This window comes from Gadus macrocephalus, chromosome 11 (assembly GCF_031168955.1).
Source record: "Gadus macrocephalus chromosome 11, ASM3116895v1".
NCBI classification, from domain to species: domain Eukaryota; kingdom Metazoa; phylum Chordata; class Actinopteri; order Gadiformes; family Gadidae; genus Gadus; species Gadus macrocephalus.
The window spans coordinates 7,304,480-7,321,427 of record NC_082392.1 but is presented as its reverse complement, the minus strand read 5'-3'; the positions used below and the strand labels follow the sequence as shown (position 1 = coordinate 7,321,427).

Below are 16,948 nucleotides of genomic sequence, written 5' to 3'. Positions count from 1 at the left end.
ATGAATCAGGGGGAATACTACAGGACAGAATATAGCAGGACAGAATAGCACAGTATATGACCCCAACATGCAACCACAGATACATATACACTGTCCATGACTTGGGTATAGCCTTTTCCCCATTATAAATGATATTAAATTAAGGTTTTAGAAAGACTTGGGTAGACACAATTTAGAGATTATGTGGGCGCCAATGGGTTTAGTATTAGGATTAAGAACATATTAATATTACATTTAATCCACTACTCTTCCCCTCTATCATAGTGTTCTTTATGTCCAATTTCTAAAATTAAAATTGCCTGGGGACAATAGGATTGGTTTTATCCATTTTCCTCACAAACACACGCTCAAGCACAAACACGTCTTAAAAAATATCAACCAAAAATGCCTTAACACAATCTGTTGACTGTGTGCTGGGAAAGCAAAAAGTGATGCTGTTAATTAATCACTATGTACAGCTTTCGATGCCACAGCAGGACTCAAAACACTGCCTCGGAGATATAATATTCCTCCATCAGCAACTTGGATGTGGTAGATTCATGTAGGTATACACTTTCCAGATCTTTAACTGCCCTCTAGTGGTTATACAGAGTGAAACAAGTGACAAGAGAAGTGCTGGGTATTGAATATTAAACTATTTAAACTATTTTACTATTGCACATGCTATTCATTCCTTCTCTTCATTTCCTACTCTGATGAAATATGAGAATCATTGTATATGTACTATATAATATTGAAGGTAGAGGTCAACAGGTTATATTTCTGTGATAAATCTAATGTAGAAAGAGTTTGAAGGAGACTTCTTCATGATGCCATCAAGATAATCATGTACTGATCATGAATGGAAAGAACTGGTATTACCAGATTCATACATTATTTCACATTTATTAATTTATCAGTTAAGGCATAATGCTTATAGCCTGGAGACCATCGTGATCACGTGACCATGACCAACCCTCATTGCAGTCCTTTGGTTGGCAAAGAAAAGGGTGATTGACAGGCACACCCTGCAAACCCAGAACTCCCATCTTTACAGGGTCGCTCCCCCCCCCCCCTGAGATGACATAGCGGTTACCCCAGACTGAGGGATGGAAACAAACCCACTATATCCACCACCATTCTTTCCATTGGTGGCCAATGAAAACTGTTTGAGCAGAGCATGTGAAGGACCAGGAGGACCCTTGCATGCCTTACAGGGGTCACTGCAGCAGGCCCTCATACAGATGTAGAGCCCCAAACTTATAACAAAGATGCTTGGTCGTCGTTGGGAACACAGCCACCTCTTCCCATGGTGGTCACTGCTTGGCCTCCACCTACCTCAGTACGGGCTATAGGTCTGTGAACTGCTCCTGCTACTGTCTCCACTCTGCCTGATCCACTGTCTGCAGCTCCCGATACCGGAGCACCTTAACCTGTCACACTGCAGCACAGTCCACCTCCTCCTCATGCAGCTCTCTCCCACGGGTTTCTCTCCACTCATAGCAGCAGCACCCGTCTTCAGCCCACGGCCGGTGTGAGAGGGTGTCTGCAGGTGTCTGGTACCAGCCCCTAAAGCTCCCTGAATGTCATGAACCACTGAAGAGCAGAGTGGTCAGTCCTCACCGTGAAGAGCAGGCCACGCAGATAGTTCTTGAAGTGCCTGATTGACAGCAACATTCCGAAGAGCTGCTGACAGTGTTGCACCGCTCAGCCTTGTTGAAAACCCGGCTGGTGTATGCCACTACTCTCTCCCCCTCAGGCCCTACCTGGGTAAGCACATCTCCCACATGCGAGCATCTGTGTCCAGGATGAAGGGCAAGGTGGGGTCGACTTGGGAGAGCACTGGGGCCTCACTCAAGGCTAATGAAATCCCCTTTAAACTGCTCAGTCCACGCAAAGTCTTTCTTTCTGTGGCAGCTGATATAGGGTTGGTATTGCTAGATAAACCCTGGTCTAACGTCCTGTTGTACAAGGCCAAGCCTAGGATCTCTTCAGCTGCTTCTGGTGGTTGGGGGAGGGCCAGTCTGCGACAACACCTCCTCATCCATGGGGCCGACGCCCTTCCTGTGGCACAAGAGGTACTCAGGTTGGAGCTTCAGGCCAGCAACTGTAATGATCTCAAGCCCCCACTACAGGGACCCCAGGGACTGCTGATTGGGAACACCCGGAAGCACCTTGTCCAACCCGCATTACCAAAGTCCAAAGCTGAGGACCTTGACCTGCAACAGCCTTCGCACGGTTCAGAGGGCTGTCTTGGGTCTGGCCTCTTGGGAGAGAGGTACCTGATATTACCCACAGCAGAGGTCCAAAGAGGAGAACCAGGAGAACGCCGAGACCAAATCCAGGGACCCGTCCATGTGTGGCAGGGGGTAGGAATCTTTCCTGGGTACCCCATATTTGACGTCATCAAACACGACACGGCCCCTGATTGGCTCCGATTACAATGTAATTTCAGGAAATCTATGTGGGCGGCTAAAGGTCTAGACCAGGGTTGATTCCAGAATAAACCTGTGCAGCGAAACCGAATGTGAGGTCACAAGATCATGATGGTCTCAAGGCCGAATGGCAGATTGCCCAAAGGCAAGGCTACAGTACATATAGTAACTCAGGGTTGAGAACACTGGCCTTATGCACCAGGTGTTCAGTTTTCAAACTGAAAATTACCATTCAGCTCCTGCTCTTGAAAACCATTAGTGAACTTCAACACATTTATTAACCAAAATGTTCCACGGATATTGCTATTTGCTTGTGAGCTTCATGTATTTCGAGTTCGACCATTAAATTACGTTCCCCAACATTGTGCTTCAAGCCTGATTCTGTTATTATCCATAAAGGCCTTTAACAATGCATTGAGTTTGTTCATTCAAGTAGCCACTGTACTGTTGCAGTTTTAATGTTTCACTTTTTACACTGCGATGAAAGTACTGCATTTTTTATTACCGTGATTCTGTAATTAAAGATCCAGCCTTCTTAGAAAGGGTATGTTAATTATGATACTTAACTCTTAATTAATCCCTATGGACTCATTAATTAAGAGCAGTGGGCTGCCACTGGGTAGGGCCCGGGAACAAACTCCAGTGATTGGGCCATTGTCTTGGTAATGGGCAGTGCAGGAGTATAACTCAAGGTGTTTTGTGGGAGGATACCCACATGAACACGGCATATGTACCGCCCACCCCAGGGTTCAAATCCAAGACCTTCTGGCTATGGGGCAGCAGTGCTAACCACTGTTGAAATCTTTAAAAACTGGAGATCAGCATTTGAATATACAAACCTGTTTATTTACAGTAGTTTATTTAATGCCTGCGTGGAATTACCAAATCATTTCTGAGACAGATGTCGTCATTTCAATCACATGTCTTCTAAAAACAACACTGACCGTTGAGGTTTTAATCAGCAGAAATGGACACATCCAAAATGCCTCAACCCATCATTGAAACATTTATATTTAAACCACACTTGAGTGCCCCTGCTTTGTCCCGTCCAGTCTGGGACATCAGTCGTGGCCTTGGTACCTTAGTAGCGCAGAACACCTGGTCTGTCTCTTTCTGGCCAGCCTGAGCTCTTTTGATACCAGGCAGCACTTCATGGGCCTCCCGCAGAAACATAGAAGTCAATGGTTGTAGACTGTCAACCAGTCGTATGTTAATGGTCCCTCTTAGGCAGTTAGGGCACAATGCACGTGGCCTTTCTAAGGGCCAGATAGCCAGTGACGACATCGGTGGGGAGCAGGCGAATATAAGAGAACTCCTCTGAAGAAGTGAAGCGTAGTTTGGTCTGCGGGTCTGTGTAGTTTGCCTTAAAACAAAGAGGGGAAAAGTTCATGCTTAATGTCCAACACTCAAAAGTCTTATGGAGAATAATAACATTATAAACCATTGATCAAATAATCTGTCCCCTTCAACTTCTGAAGTAGTCTCCCCACAATAAATGATTTATGTAATGGAGAATATCCTGCTCATTGATGTAATATAATGCCACGGCTGAGACCAATAGTTTACTTTCCCTTTGTGCTGATCACCTGTAGCTGATCAGCAATTAGGCCAAACAAGTATGCCATTATCAGAGTCTGGCTAACTCTCTGCTAGCTTATGGGCTGTTTCTTTGTTGAGAGGGCTGGTTGTGTGTCTTGGTGTAAGACTTGCTGCAGAGAGTCGTTTGCGTTTTTTTTTTCGGTCTCCTTATGAAATTGTGTTGTTTTAGCTCATCTGTTTTTCTCTTGTGGTTGTTTAGAAGTGCATTTTTGTTTAAGCATAGACTGTTTGTTTTGTATGAGAGAGGGTCTTTTGGTTATTATTTTCCCCTTGGCTAAAGCTATCCCTCTTATTTTGTAAAATAAATGCAGTGTTTAACAGTTCCTGGTTACCGTTTAAAGGTCCAATGACATGCCACCAGGTGTGGGCTGATTAGCCGTTACAAGCCGTTTTGGAAATCTGTCCCTTATGACATCACAGGTGGGCGTGTCCACCTAGATGTGTGCTGCATAGATCAGTCTACCAGCCTACCCAGTGGACTGTAGCAAACATTGCTCATCTATCTGTCACACTTCTAGGTGGACACGCCCAACTGTGCTGTCATAAGGGACATATTTCCAAAACGGCTTGTAACGGCTAATCAACCCACACCTGGTGGCATATCATGGGACCTTTAACTTCAATTCCGTTTGCTGTGTTACTACCCTGCTACGCCTGATACCCATTAAGGGTCATAACAGGCCTCTATACCAATTTTAAGAGAATGATAGTTAATGCATTTCTGGATATGTTGCTCTGTTAAAATCGGTAAATATGAATATTGATGGCCCAAAATTGATAATTTAATATTTTTTAAGCTACTATTAATAGCTGTGTTTATTTATGGCAGATCATTTGATATATACGTTGGAGATGTTATTTATGTCTACTTCAGAAAATACTCAATGCCATGTTTTTTCCCCAGCCCCAAAATATAATTTGAGATATGCACCCTTGAATTTATTACATTGACCAGTCACATGACAAGTGTCCAACTTGTCGGTCACTGAGCACTGGCTTTGTAAACCAGTAGGTAAATTCTCGCTTTTAAAGTAATATTTTTTACTACAAGAACACAACAATAACCTAATTAAATAAATTGTTAAGCATGTGAATATTGGGTTGCTCACAGGAAGTCCAGAGATGTCAGAGTATTTCTTTGCTGGCTTCAAGGAAGGGGGAGCATCAATACAGAAGTCTGTGAACCGAGATGACAAAGATGGGAATTAACATGTAGTGCAGAGCTACTGTATTTTACACTGCAGGCTCTCGATAAAAAGGGATGCACAGAATATAATTGCGACTTCCTTGTACTGTATTATAAGTTATTATAAGTTTATTATAAGTTATTATTATATTTATTTATAAAGGTTTCTTATCAATGTTGTCTTATACAAATCCTTTCACAGTACAATTTCACTTTAAACTGGCCATACATAAAACCAGAAGCATAGAAACTCACAGTTGGGATCATTGACAGTCCAGGGTAGAGTCCGCTCCAAAACCAAGATCTGTTTGAGGTTCTTCCAGGTCCTGTTCTTCTTGCCTGCTGCGGCACCTCCAATCCCTGAATGCTATTGGGAGAGCACGTATGGTGATGTTTGATAGGACTCGGAATAGGCAAGAGGTATGTCTACATAATCAGATGATGGGTTTATGCTTACCGTGAATGTAGGAGCTTTGAATGATGGAGTGTTGACCGTCAGTTCTGTAGTGGTTTGACTAACGTTACCTTCTACCTTTCCGACTACCTTGATTTCTGTCAAGGTCTCTGGTGAGACCATCTAAAAGAGGACATTATTTCAGTTCACATCCCAGAACCCATATATTTACAATAGATCAAGGTGCCATGGATAGCAGGCGCAGCCTGAAAAACTACGTGGAGCAAAGATAAATTCAAATTATGAAATAGAAATAGTTAGTAGGCCAGCTATGTTGACTACCTGTGCTAGCGTTGGGGTTGTCGTGCATGGTCCTTTTTTCTTTTTGCCGATGATGTTACTGGTTTGCAGTGAGCTGCAGGTTGCTGGACTAGATGAACGCTTCTTACCTCGAAATGCAGCAGAGTTATTGGCTAAAAGCAGTATTTTGCCGGCTGTCAATGTAGGTATTGAACCAGTCTTTGGGGTGGAATTGTTAGGGGGAACCGGAGATGCCATTTGTTGTAGAAATCGTAAATGCCGTAAATAAGTTTTTTGTTGCATTTCCAGTCAGTGTCGTAAAATTGAATCGCGTAATTGACGGTGATTGTGAATTGGAGTATCCGACAGTAGATGGCGTAGTTGCGACACGCTGAGCAGTGAGCTTTTGAACCGTCCTGTTGTTGTTATTCTTATTTTACCCTTAACGCTTGAAATACATTTAACGGATTATCTGCATAAAACTGTTAGCTTTTTTTTTTTTTAAACTGAAGATCATTTTATTCACTCTCACACACACAGGCACGCATGCTCACGCACACGCGCAAATAGGCAGATACACGATTTATATTTGCCATGATTGCTTAGAGATCTCAAAGACTGAACTTATACCTTAAGCATCTGCCGTTTTTGTTCTAATTGCATAGCACAACGAATGAATATGTAGACAAAACCTCCACCTCAATTAAAATTCTTCAACTGCAATACAAGCATCATGTCAGGGCCTGTTTGGATTCAGACAGCTATATAGCAACAAGGTACCACTTTAAGTGAAGCATGTTCACATAGCCGTTTATCACAGTTAGAGCCTTGCAGGGCTGCATTATTTGATGCCATTTGCCATCCCCATGAACAAGGCCAAAACAAGAGTTGGACAGTATATTCTCTATTCACTATATATGACACAGTGCTAACACACTAGCACTTATTGAACATTAGGATTAGTAACTTTTGAAATGCAAGATTAAAGTACAATGTGATAATGTGTGCGTATATGTGTTTTGAGGTGAGGTCTTATTCCCAGAAGAGCTGCTGATCCAGACTTCATGATTTGTCATATCTTTTTTAGGACTGCCACGTCTCTTCCACCACCCATATAAATAAAGTATAACTATAGACGCCGCCAGAGCTCAATAGCAACCACGTATAAATGTTTTATCTGAAAAGTTGAAGCTGTAAAAGCTGTAAACTGTCAGTGCGGAGTAACTGTGGAACCAAACATCCCCTACATCAGGGAAGGGACTATCATGATAAAGAGGGACACATTTTTCATCATAACCATCGGAGGGCCACATGACTGCACACTTCAACTAAACGTGAGCTGAGAGAAGCTACACAATTTTGAATTTGGTAGATATGATTTCCTGTATTCTGGTGCATTTTGGGGATGGCCACTACCTAAAAAATCATCCAGAATCATAACCTATGTACGGTATGTTAATTGAACCAACATACATTCATTTCATGTTTTCCATGCTCAAACAGCCACATGAATGGTCAGTAGCCTATTTTTATCAGTGCAAAGGGCTCACATACATCATCATTCAATGAAGTAAAAAAACTGAAAAACCGTGGCCCAACATTAAGTGTAACAACTCAATGAACTCAAACCCAACAAGCAGTTGTAGTAGTTGTAGTGGCGACTTAAGTGGATATCTTTAATGACTGATATCGCTTCTAAGCAAACTAGACGCATGGGTTTGCCTTAGAATTCTTCTCATCTTTCTTGACCGAGTTTTCTGTAACTCGATCAATTATTATTCTTTATTTTTATTTTATTTTTTTTATTATGTGCGGGCCTGACTGAGTGAGGATGCGGGTCGCACTGATTGAGGATGCGGGCCGCCAGTTGCCCATCCCTGCCCTACATTATAAAGACTTCAACCATCATGATTTGGTGGATGGCCGCAGACATCACAGTCATTCAAGTAGTGCTATTATGTATTATCTAAAATCTTTTAATCCGAACACATGGAAGATGATGGTTCAATAATTTGATTTAAACGTAGGCCTATGTACGTGATATGACTTTACGTAAATAACGTACATCCCCCCCCCCCACACACACATGAAAAATATCCTAATGCCCTGCTCAAATGGACACGTAATTATTAGCATCGGTCGCATCTGGTGTAGCGTTCTGCTCCAGTGACAGTGGGGGGTGTGTGAGTCAAAAAAGCCTGAAGCGCAGCCTTGATCATAGCCATATCATATCAGATCATATTTTGGTTGTAACAGAGAAGGCCTCGAGAATTACTCGTAAAACTGATCTCTTTATAGGGTAGCACTAAACCAACCCATTCTACTCATCATAGTGTTTACACACACACGCACACGCACAGACGCGCGCGCACACACACACACACACACACACACACACACACACACACACACACACACACACACACACACACACACACACACACACACACACACACACACACACACACACACACACACACTTAATTTAGTGCCGACATACATAGCTATAGGCAAACATACATATTTTCAACTGATTGGATTATCCGTGTGTTACCGGCTGAACAAATTTAAGGCACACAATTCACATGAATAACAATGTATTCATGACTAAACACACAGTTTAATAGTAGTACAGTATTTCTTCCGGGTTGGAGTAGTGGAGGGAGGGCTGTGATGATGATGCTGCTGCCTCTGGCTGCGGTGCACATCAGCAGCTCGGACCCATCACTGGCGCGCCGCACAGCGGGCTTCTTCATCTCGCCGAGGTCGACCGCTAGGCGCAAGTACAACGAATTATAACGTGAACGCAGATATAAATCACGGTATTCGCTCTACCGCTTAAACGAAGGCGTTTTCTGACAACATGTTAGGACAAAAGAAGACATCGCTCTTCCAACCTCCAGCCTTCATACCGTCCCAGGATTAATCTTTGAGCTTGAGCTCCATCCGCCAGACCGCCGAGACGTCGACCGAGAAGGGGGCTCTCTTGTCGCCGTTAGCCGGCTCTCTTCTCGCCGTTAGCCGGCTCTCATTTCGCCGTTAGCTGGCTCTCTCTCGCCGTTGGCCGGCTCTCTTCTCGCCGTTAGCTGGCTCTCCTCTGGCCGTTAGCGGGCTAAGCTAGCTAGTGTCCTAGCCGAGAGCTCACAGCAGACACCGTTCCAGGCTGGAGGAACACGCACATAGCTAGCTTCCTGTCGCTCTCATCATCACACACTGGATTAAACAACGGCGTGGCATTCAAGGTGAGATAATAACATGTATCAAGCTTGTTGTCTGGCGTAGGTTTCAACAGATTTGTTGAACAAGGTCGTTAATGTTGGGCAAAGTTAGTGTGCATGGCGAGAGACACATCAGCACATCCATCTCTTAACGTTGAAAGAGGCAAAACAACGGAAATGAAGTGTGACTAGGGATGTCGTGTTTGAGGTTGGATCTTCATATGGGTGTCATCTACTTTAATCTGAATTGCTTACAGTTACGTGAAGTGGCAGTGAAATGGCAGTGAGGTACGGACAGGTCTGCCTGACGTTACCGTTGTATTGGGACGGCATGTGGCTCAGGAGGTCGAACGGGTTGGCTGGTAACAGGAAGTTTGCTGGTTCGATCCCCTGCTCTTCCTAGCTGAGAGTCGAGGTGTCCCTAAGCATGACACCTTACCCTAACTGCTCAAGAAGAGCTGGCTGTCGCCTTGCATGGTTGACACCGCCGCGAATGTTTGTATGAAAGGGTGAATAAAGGCAATATTGTAGACCTACAGCGCATTGAGTGGTTAGAAAAGCGCTGTATAAATGCATTCGATTTACCATTTGTATTCAAATGCAAGTGATAGTAACACGTACAAGGTGCAGCTTCATGTTGAATACTACCGAGACATCCTTGATAGAGATGGATGTCGCTCAGGGTAGTGGGCACAGGGGACCATCGGTCTTTTTGGACGGAGATCTATGAAATAGTATTCTGCTGAAGTGTGTGTCAAAATGCTAACCTTGGGTTCCTAATGAAAATTCTTTGGTATTATTATTATTATTATTATTATTATTAAATCCCGATATTGCACCAACAGGGTAAAAGATCCATGGATGACTATCATCAGATTTTTCTCCTTTATCTCTCTGACCTTTATTTATACAGACACAGATAGTCTGTAGTGTCATGGAATGAGATGTCGTTTATAAGCATGTTTTAACAAGCCATTATGTAATTATATCCATCGTGAAAAGAAAATCGATTCGCATAGTTCCTTTGCTGCTTCAGATCAAAAGAAACAGTCGGTTTGAATTAAATATGTAGGCTATTGCTACCTGTTGCAATGCTTTCCATTTAAAATAATAATAGAGCCTGACCTGCTTAATCCTTAAAAAACTGTCTTCAGTTGGAACTGGGCGATGTAGAGGTTTTAGGCCGAAGTATTAGGTTCTAAGGTTCGGCAATGCTTATGATGGTAATTTAAAATACTTTCAGCCTTTTTACCCAACCTTGAGGTTTACTTTGAACTACCTGAAAATAACAGTAATCTATTCTATAAGAAGTTCACTTGTTTCAATCAGGACCGTTGCTGACTTGAAACATAGCTGTAACTGAACATTAAATGTTTAAACCTTAGAACTGGGCCGCTGTCATTTCAGCAGCTTGTTTTAAAAACATGGTGGACTTGCATCAACGGGAAATGAATCATTTTCCTCATTTTAAGGCTGCAGTTCATGCAGATGCATTTCCTGTTATACCGGTTATATGTGCAGAACTCCAGCTGCAGACGTGCTCCGTTATTTGCCTTCATTTTCTATTTTGTAGATGCTCTATCATCAATGCTTGTTTAACTTTTAAATGGAGGATAAGGATGATATGCTTGGGATTTCGTTTCCTACATTTCCTAATGAGTGCTTTACATATATAATAAATATTTAAAAAGAGGGTTATTAACATGTGCTGGTGCATCATGATGCTTGAGTGGCTTTGGTGTAGTGATCGGTCAGTGGTTTTCTGGAACAATAGCTGTATTCTGGCCCATGTCTCCGGAGGGAGGTAGTCACATTCAGCGTTCCTGGTGTACTGTGTGCCAGCAAGGCTTGGTCTGGGATTGGGTTTCCCCAGCCACCTGGAGCTCAGAGCACAGGAATGCCATTGTTCCTTCCTCCAGAGCATGGATGGATCTCACTCTCTCTTACACACACACACACACACACACACACACACACACACACACACACACACACACACACACACGCACACACACACACACACACACACACACACACACACACACACACACACACACACACACACACACACACACACACACACACACACACACACACAGTTGTACAAGAAGAGGTCAATCTGACCAACCAATACAGGCCTGCTGCGTCATACACAGCTACTGTTATTTATTTTGCATAGACATCCTTTGACTTTGGAAACCTGTATGGTTAATCAGGGTCCACTGTCTCCAACCAGCTCCAGGACCTTATACTTTGTTCCAATAGCTGACTGTCATCATGAAGGATAATATTTTTGAATATACTCTAATACTATACTCTAATGTTATAAATTAGGAGCTGTATTACGCATACATGTTGAACAAAAGAAAGCCTTTGTCTTTCATGAACTGTTAACATGGGTTTAGTCTATGGTCTCTCATATTTTAAAACCATATGTTGGTGGTGTAGAAGAAAAGTGTGTCGTGTGCGTGTGTGTGTTTGAGGAGCAGATAGTTTCACAAAAGTGGGTCAGCCAGTGCCACGAGGAAGCCCTGATATCATACTAAGTTCATTTTGGGTCTACCAACTTTTGTTAAACACAAACCTATAGATGTCAGATAAAAGTTTGTCAAAAAGTGGAATGAGATTTCTGCCCACTAAATGTTCCAATCTTAGGTTGTTTAAAGATCATTCACAATTAATTATAATAAAAAAGTTTTTTAGGTATATTACAACAACGATCAATAATAACCAAGTTGATGCTAAGATATAATATGAAGTTCATGTCAAGATGAAACGTGTTTCTATTTTTTTGTATTCTGATTTCTGATACATAATATTTATCTTTTTACATAATCATCATATTTAACTTGTATATTGGTACTAACCACAACGGCTCTCACTAGGCCTTATATATCAGGGACAGGAATCGGCCTCACGATAATACCACATTTTGAGTGTTGATTCCATATGGTAAATGGATGGCATTTACTGTATAAGGCTTTTCTAACCAGGGGCCACTCAAAGCTCTGTACAAAATTGCTTAACAATCACCCATTCATACAACAACGGTGGTGTCAACCACTCCAACCAAGAGCCAGCTCTAGCAGTTAGGATGAGGCGTCATGCTCAGGGGCACCTCAACATTCTGCCATACCTCCTGAGCCACATGCCGCCCACGCGATTGGGTGGCACAATTCTATATTACGATATGATACGATGTGAAGATATGATTTTATCTTGGGATATAAGGTTTGGGTTCTACAAGTTTGTCTGTGTCCGCCATTTTTTTCCATATGAATTGGTTGAACAGAACAGAACATAGTTGTGATCGAATCATATATTGACAAGTGAATATATCGTTGCGTGTTTTTTAGATATCTTCCAATTGACAATATGCAGGAGGCAGAGAGCTATGTTCAGAGAGACAGAGTCTCTATAAGTTCTCTTTATATCAGAATTAAGATGTAAGAGTAGTAAACGTTATGGGTATGATTTGTATTATGATATTAAAGATAAAATAACAATAAAATAATAAACAGACACGATGCTGCAATATTGTCCCACCAATCATTGACACACATACTTTTAAAAGGGAGACGTTGTTTGATAGAGGAGACTTTGCTCTAAAATATGTATATTTGATTTATTTTTATAAAAAAATAAAGGTTTACTCTTTTATAAATATTTATTCATGAAGCTGTATGTAGGTATGTATGTATGCATGTATGTATGTATGTATGTATGTATGTATGTATGTATTAGAGCTGTCAAGCGATTAAAATATTTAATCGTGATTAATCGCAATAATGTCATAGTTAACTCACGATTAATCGCAAATTCTTTTTCTATGCTAAATATCCCTTGATTTTTTTGTCCCATAATTCTTCTCATTTTAATTCTCTTATCAACATGGTGAAGTGCATCGGCTTGCCTTGTGCAAATGATTTTTTATTGATAACAACATTGGCATATACTGATCAAAACAGGACGATACAAAAAAAGAGCCTATAGTGCAATTAAACGACTGCTTTGAACAAATGTCATTTGAACATAGCAGTCAGGCTACTGCTTCTTTGCTTTGAAAAAAAAAATATTATTATTATTATTATTTTTTTTTAATAAAACAATTGCGTTAATCGCGCGATACATTTTTTAACGCCGTTAAAATTGGTTTGCGTTAACGCCGTTAATAACGCGTTTAACTGACAGCTCTAGTATGTATGTATGTATGTATGTATGTATGTATGTATGTATGTATGTATGTATGTATGTATGTATGCATGCATGCATGCATGCATGCATGCATGCATGCATGCATGTATGTATGTATGTATGTATGTATGTATGTATGTATGTATGTATGTATGTATGTATGCATGCATGCATGCATTGTAGTAACTACATTGCTTACAGTTTATGTGACTTTCCTCATACCCCTCCCCCACTGGCCATGGGATCGTATGTATGTTGCCGATCTAGAATAACCATGATTGAACAATTTGAACTGTTTATATTTAGCAGCTATAGAGTGACCTCTGCACGGCTTTAAAGCAAACGGTTGTTCCACTTGTTATTGCAGTGCTACTGCCTTTCTTTCTGGCCTTTGAGCTGTTCAGAGCTATACTGATACCAAGTGACTTTATCACCAAAGCTCAACATTGCATGCCATTAGCCTCAAGCTGGTGGAGGATGGCTCATCAGCTCTGTGTGCAGAGGCAGAGGGTAGACACAGTTTTTCTGTTGCATTGTTGAGAAGGAAATATGGTTTAGCCCAGCATTTTCCCTGAGATTTACTGCTAGTCAAGTCTAGTTTTTCTTCATATTTGACATTTGAGAAGCTCTTGTTATTAATTATTCATGTTATTACTAACATGAGACCAGAGATCACACCTCACACACAGTAGATCAAATTCTCTGCAATGTCGTCTGACACTGATACAGTCTTTGAGTGGCATATTCAAAATGTGGTCTTGTATTTAGACTGCTGGTGCTGAGCTACTGGTCATTTATATGAATAAGGAGGTAAGTGTTTAAAATGTCTAAATATGTTGCGCATGATTAGTAACAAAGTCTGCTCTTGCTCAGACATCGTTACTGTGTGGTGGTCTTTAATAGATCGTAATAACATTGTGATTCGATTCTTTCAATTCGATTCATCTTACCTGAAACAATCCCCCCGTTTTGTGTCTGCTTCTCATTCATCTGTGTGTGGCTCTGAGCATCTGTTTCAGTCTGAGATATGACCCCACAGGAAAAGGTTTCCTGTACCATAGTTTCCATGGTGATGGCTCCAGTCCTCCCACCTCCCCCCTCCCCCACGCTCACTGTAAAAGGAAGGGGAATGTGCCTAATTCTGCTGACTCATGAAGACTGTTATTCTGTGACCAACTATCTCATACACTGGTGTTGGTGCGTGAGTGGGCGCTCCTGAGAGAGGGAAATTCCCTATTCAAATATATCTTCATTAAATTGGGAAGTGTTTGTCTGGATTTTGGATATATAGATTAGGGCCCGACTGATATAGAGTGGCGAAGTCACGCCCCTTCCGGTAGGGCTCATGGGACCTATGAGATCGAAAAATATGAATGGGTGTCAATGGAGAGAAAATAATTATTTTCTGGTCCCAGTCTTTATATGCCCTGGATTACACATATGTTGTTTGTGGATTTAAATGATAATTTTTCATGCAAAGAAAACTAAAAATGTTCGTGAAGAAGTTTGATAATTTTAGGTTTTATGTGAGGCCGCTTTGTGAACTACAGCTCTTCGCTGCTCTCGACGCATATGATATACGTCACCACACCCGCCCTTGGAACTCGGCACAGAGATGGCGATCTCTCTGCCCCACTTCACCGCTTTTTCCAAGGGGAGGATAAAAGCATCGAAAGAGGTGAAAACCATTATAAGTCGGGGCACGTGCAGAGTTTCAGTTATGCCGATGGGAAGATTGTCGGTCTTCTCCACGCCAGTCGCAGGGAGCGTGACGTCACATACGAGCCGTGTAGTCTTTCTCGTTGTGTTTTCTCTACAGCCTTTCTCTGAACAATTGCACAATAAACGGTCGAACTCTTTGCATGAAAAATTATCCTTTAAATCCACAAACAACATATGTGTAATCCAGGGCATATAAAGACCGGGACCAGAAAATAATTATTTTCTCTCCATTGACACCCATTCATATTTTTCGATCTCATAGGTCCCATGAGCCCTACCGGAAGGGGCGTGACTTCGCCACTCTATTGATTTTTGAGTGCCGATGCCGATTATTTTCAGAGAAAAATTACGATTACGATTTAATCGGCCGATTAAAAAAAATAAAAGTTTTTTTTTGATACCTTATATACCTATATACTTTAAACACTTTTGACGAATATGTGAATTGAATGCAGAACCTTTGAGTGTTTTAGAATACATTTACAGTCAAAAATGAGTGTAATGTAAAATGTAAAATAAATAACTAACTCCCAATGTGCTGTGCTCGTGAGCAGTGACTAACACGTGCGTGCTGAGCAGTATGGTCTCACCGTTAGAGTCTACAGTAGAACAAATTAACATGGCCTGGGACCTAAAGAAAAACAGGCACAACATGCTCAAACAACGCGTCTTGTGTACATTGGTGAGGTGAGCGCGCAGCGGCCTGAGCGAGCGTGCTTTCATGTTGTACGGTAAAATTCAATCTCCTCTTTTTTACTCCAGCTAAAGTTGTTAGTTAGCAAGGCGAGTAGGAGCGCAATCTGCAGGATACTAAGCGCAATAACATAATTTTTTATTTTATTTTTTAAATCGGTTGTAATCTGCGTCTTTTTGGCCGATGCCGATTATTTTCAAAAAGGCTATAATCGGCAGGCCGATGAATCGGTCGGGCCCTAATATAGATGCATGTCGGTCATTGTGTTTGTTCACCGGGCTCTGCTTTCGCAACGTGGTCTGCCATACTTTGGTTTTCCCTAAAGTAGCTTGAGACGGGCCGACACACTAGTGAAGACTCAGTGTCTCGTAATAGTTCCAAAACTCATTATTTGGTATATTCAGGACTCGTGTGTGAAGTTACAGCAAGTTGAACATGAAGTTATATGAATGTTTGACCAGGGGGCCTGATGAAGTTATTGAGTTTGAGTGTCTAGTCAAATGTTTATCACAGCCTTAAACCTGACATTCTGCAAGACTTGCACAGGCGGGATAAAAACTTTGACAGTGCAGAAGAGAGCTGGAGGGGCATTTTCAACAACAACAAAGATGGCCGCGGCTGATGTAGAATGGTCTGTTGATTACGCTTTTAAGGTTAACGTTTTTTTTCACTTAAAGAAGAACAACGACTGGACTTCTGTTGAAAATAAGTTTTTTTCATGTCTAAGAGCTGCGTCACCATTCAATTGCTCTGATTGGTTGTAGGTCTCTATCCAATTGCGTCTAGAGGCGATGCCAGGCAAGCAAGGTTTGGTGCGCAGATTTATCACATTTGTGAAGTAGTTGCAGTTACCGAATGGAGAATTTGAGAGTTGTGTTGTGTTGTACTGGAAAATGCACTCTAAAATAATTGATTATGAGACAGTACAGTCAGTGTTAACATAGCCGACTGAAAGCATCAGAGCATCTCTGCAGCAGACCACGGTGCAGTGGGTCATTTGGTCTTGTCAGTGTTCACGTTATGTTGTTAACTAGTTGGTGTGACGCAACGCTGGATAGTAAATAAACAATTTTCCCATCTTTTACCCTCCATGACTACGAGCTCATCATAACCGGTTGCATTTACAAAAGTTAAACTTCCGGTTTTCCATCAGATACGTTGAACGTTTTCCCTGAACGTTTAAGAAAGAGTAGCTTTTGCCGTTCATCTCTTGACTGGGCAGCAGCC

The 16,948-nt window shown here is 41.8% G+C and overlaps 2 protein-coding genes across 3 annotated transcripts in view; one reads left to right on the top strand and one right to left on the bottom strand.

Annotated features, from left to right (window-relative positions):
* Positions 1-3,238: 3,238 nt before the first annotated feature.
* ino80c (INO80 complex subunit C) lies at positions 3,239-6,198 on the bottom strand. Its single transcript, XM_060065227.1, has 5 exons — positions 5,936-6,198; positions 5,657-5,776; positions 5,455-5,566; positions 5,123-5,190; positions 3,239-3,777 (listed from the first exon to the last, which is right to left on the bottom strand). The coding sequence occupies exons 1-5, from the start codon at positions 6,194-6,196 to the stop codon at positions 3,646-3,648; spliced, it is 693 nt and encodes a 230-aa protein (XP_059921210.1). The 5' UTR covers positions 6,197-6,198; the 3' UTR covers positions 3,239-3,645.
* A 2,360-nt stretch (positions 6,199-8,558) lies between these two features.
* galnt1 (UDP-N-acetyl-alpha-D-galactosamine:polypeptide N-acetylgalactosaminyltransferase 1) overlaps positions 8,559-16,948 on the top strand; it is a 48,653-nt gene continuing 40,263 nt past the window's right edge. The window contains exon 1 of one of the 2 annotated variants that reach the window (XM_060066124.1): positions 8,559-9,135. The gene's annotated coding sequence lies outside the window, so the exon portion shown is untranslated. The remainder of the gene's footprint in view (positions 9,136-16,948) is intronic. The other variant, XM_060066123.1, reaches the window with a different exon arrangement.